Source organism: Sander lucioperca, chromosome 2, assembly GCF_008315115.2.
Source record: "Sander lucioperca isolate FBNREF2018 chromosome 2, SLUC_FBN_1.2, whole genome shotgun sequence".
In the NCBI taxonomy this organism is placed as follows: domain Eukaryota; kingdom Metazoa; phylum Chordata; class Actinopteri; order Perciformes; family Percidae; genus Sander; species Sander lucioperca.
Window position 1 is genome coordinate 47,003,617 of NC_050174.1, and position 2,500 is coordinate 47,006,116.

At 37.6% G+C, this 2,500-nt stretch overlaps 1 protein-coding gene and 1 long non-coding RNA gene across 4 annotated transcripts in view; one reads left to right on the forward strand and one right to left on the reverse strand.

The window, feature by feature from the left end:
• LOC118494595 overlaps nucleotides 1-2,500 on the reverse strand; it is a 20,647-nt gene that overhangs the window by 17,765 nt on the left and 382 nt on the right. The window lies entirely within an intron of this gene.
• The window catches only part of ciz1b (cdkn1a interacting zinc finger protein 1b), a 9,256-nt gene continuing 8,415 nt past the window's right edge, over nucleotides 1,660-2,500 (forward strand). The window contains exons 1-2 of one of the 3 annotated variants that reach the window (XM_031302179.2): nucleotides 1,660-1,780; nucleotides 2,258-2,334. In XM_031302179.2, the coding sequence (XP_031158039.1) occupies nucleotides 2,306-2,334 (29 nt within the window). In that variant the 5' untranslated portion in view covers nucleotides 1,660-1,780; nucleotides 2,258-2,305. Of the gene's footprint in view, nucleotides 2,335-2,500 lie in introns of all 3 variants that reach the window. The other 2 variants (XM_031302178.2, XR_004896688.1) reach the window with 2 other exon arrangements.

A 2,500-nucleotide genomic window follows, 5' to 3' on the forward strand; every position in this document is an offset into this window, starting at 1 on the left:
TCAACTCCAGTTCACACATCACATAATATGTCAATAATACATACTGATAGTAAGTTCCCCAGGCCCTGCTGTGGGCCTGAAAAATGTTTAACAAGAAAAAAAAAAGTTTGTGCAACAATAATGTAATTTCTTAGCACGTATGTCATCTTCTGTTTCTGCTTCTATCCAACTACTGTTACACCTCACGGGAAACTCTTTTTCACATATTTACATGCTTTCTTTTTCTGCTGTTTTCACTCAGGTTTTTATAGGAGCAAACACAATCATTTGCTTTTTGTCTAACTTTTGTCCATACACCATGTTTGTTATTTTCTGAACAAACGGCAGAACTTTGTCTTTACAGACGAAACTTTTTCCAACCAGAATGAAAAACACATTTTACCGTGAAAAGATTCAAATCAATAACAGACACCCCGTATATATAAATTGTGTGTGTGTGTGTGTGTGTGTGTGTGTGTGTGTGTGTGTGTGTGAGAGAGAGAGAGACTGGAAATTTTTTTTGCTGTACAGACCATGGATGCATAATATGGTACAGGCAGTGAGAAAGCAGATCAGATAACTGCTGTTTAAAAGCTGTTTATCAGTTTATCTCCACCATATCTGTGTGTGTTTGCTAAAATCCTGACTCAAAACATATCAGTGGAGCCATAACCTCTCCATTGTGCGTTGGTGTTTTTATTGTTTTTTTCTGGGGAAAGCAATTAAAAAAAAATTCTTAGAATAAAACAGTGATTAATGTTTTAGTTTCTTTGTTGTATCAGGCTAAATATTCTCTGCAATGAATTGTAATGTATTGACAGTATATTTTTGCACGTGCAGTAGGAGGGCACATTCATAGAGTATATTGCGTGCATATGTACAGTGTACAAATTTAATTTAATTCTTTTAATTCCAGGCTTTTTGAGAGCCCTGGCCATGTTTGGTTCTGAGTTCCACTGTTCCTCACTGCATGTGAATGTGTATTTCACAACACTGGAGTGTACTGTTGAGACCATGTTGTTTTAATGACTCTGTTCAGACTGACTCTGAGACCCTGTGAATGTCTGCAGGACATTATGTTTGCAGAAAACAGCTGAAAGACGGTCCTGCATGTTAGTGTGTTCCTGTTCCACCAACAATTCTGCAGCTTCTCTGTCTGCTGAGTGAATCCAGGAAATACCAGCAGATTCACTGCAACCTGAAATAACTTCCAGACCTCACCAGCCAATCAGAGTTCTCCCCTGGAGCCTGAAAACACACAATCAACCATAGTAAACAAGTCAGAACTAGATTTATTTCATTATTTACACATTTGTGCACACAAACAGCACATGGATGGATGGATGGATGGATGGAAAACGATATACACAGAAATGAAGAATAGAAACATAAAAACAGCAGTGAAGTGATAGTGTAGCTGCAAAACTGCTACACAGAGCTGTCACTATAAAAGAGTGTGTACTAATAGAGGTAGTGAAAATGTATGGTGTTTAAATAATTAAAATGTGAAAACAGTGCAATAAAAATAAATGTTGTGGAACATGTAAAATACAAATAGGCCTAGAAGGTAATTATAGGTATATATAACACGTGTGTATATACGTACATGCGTTATAATTATAAACTGAGGTGTATCAATGTATAATTGCTTTTCCAACAGCAGTTTTGTATCTGGCTGCTGTTCTTCAGAGGGCCGCAGTCTTCCTCCCGGCCAGCAGGGGGCGACAGAGCAGCTCCGAGACAAACAGTGATTAAGTCTGTGTTTACATGTAGCCGAGCTAGCTTTAGCTTCTGCTGAGCGGTACGTTTAACTAAATTCACCTGTAATTACATCAAATATACGTATTTACTCTGATATGAGCTCTTCCTTTAATCTCTGCCAAACAACAGAGGGACATAAAACACTAAAGCCCGGCTCTGTTTGTTGGTCGAAGCCTCTTTATCCCGTTAACGTTAGCCAAACCACGGACGCTGCGATATTTCTTTTAGAAATCGGCGAATTTAAAGTTTGTCTGCTTATCAACTAAGTACAGTCCCTTATAATAATTAAGTTAAGACATGTTACTAATTAATAGTATTCGGGTGTATATTCGGCTTACATACTAAGCACCAGTCACTTCTTATTTATTATAATTTTGTGTTTACGTAAGAATTAATAATTTTTTAGGATTTTGGCAGTGGATCAATGACGATAGCTGCCTTTACATTTCATTTTTCAACGTAGTTCTTTGTAAACGAAATGAAATCTTAATTAAGCTATTGAGTACTCTTCTATCAGTGCAGGTCAGTGTTGGTGCAGAGAAGTTAAAGGTTACTGGTCTTCAACATGGTCAAACAGCAGCGGAGAACAGACAGGTAAGGACTGGTTGCAATGGCTGGCTATTGGTTATTATGGTTGGCTGCTTACTGGTTTCTGCTGTAATCACACTGGTAGAAGGTGCAGCTTTGAGTCACACTGTGGTATTAATAGTATACTATACTAATTCTTCCCCCTCTGACTTTTTATAAACAACACAATTAA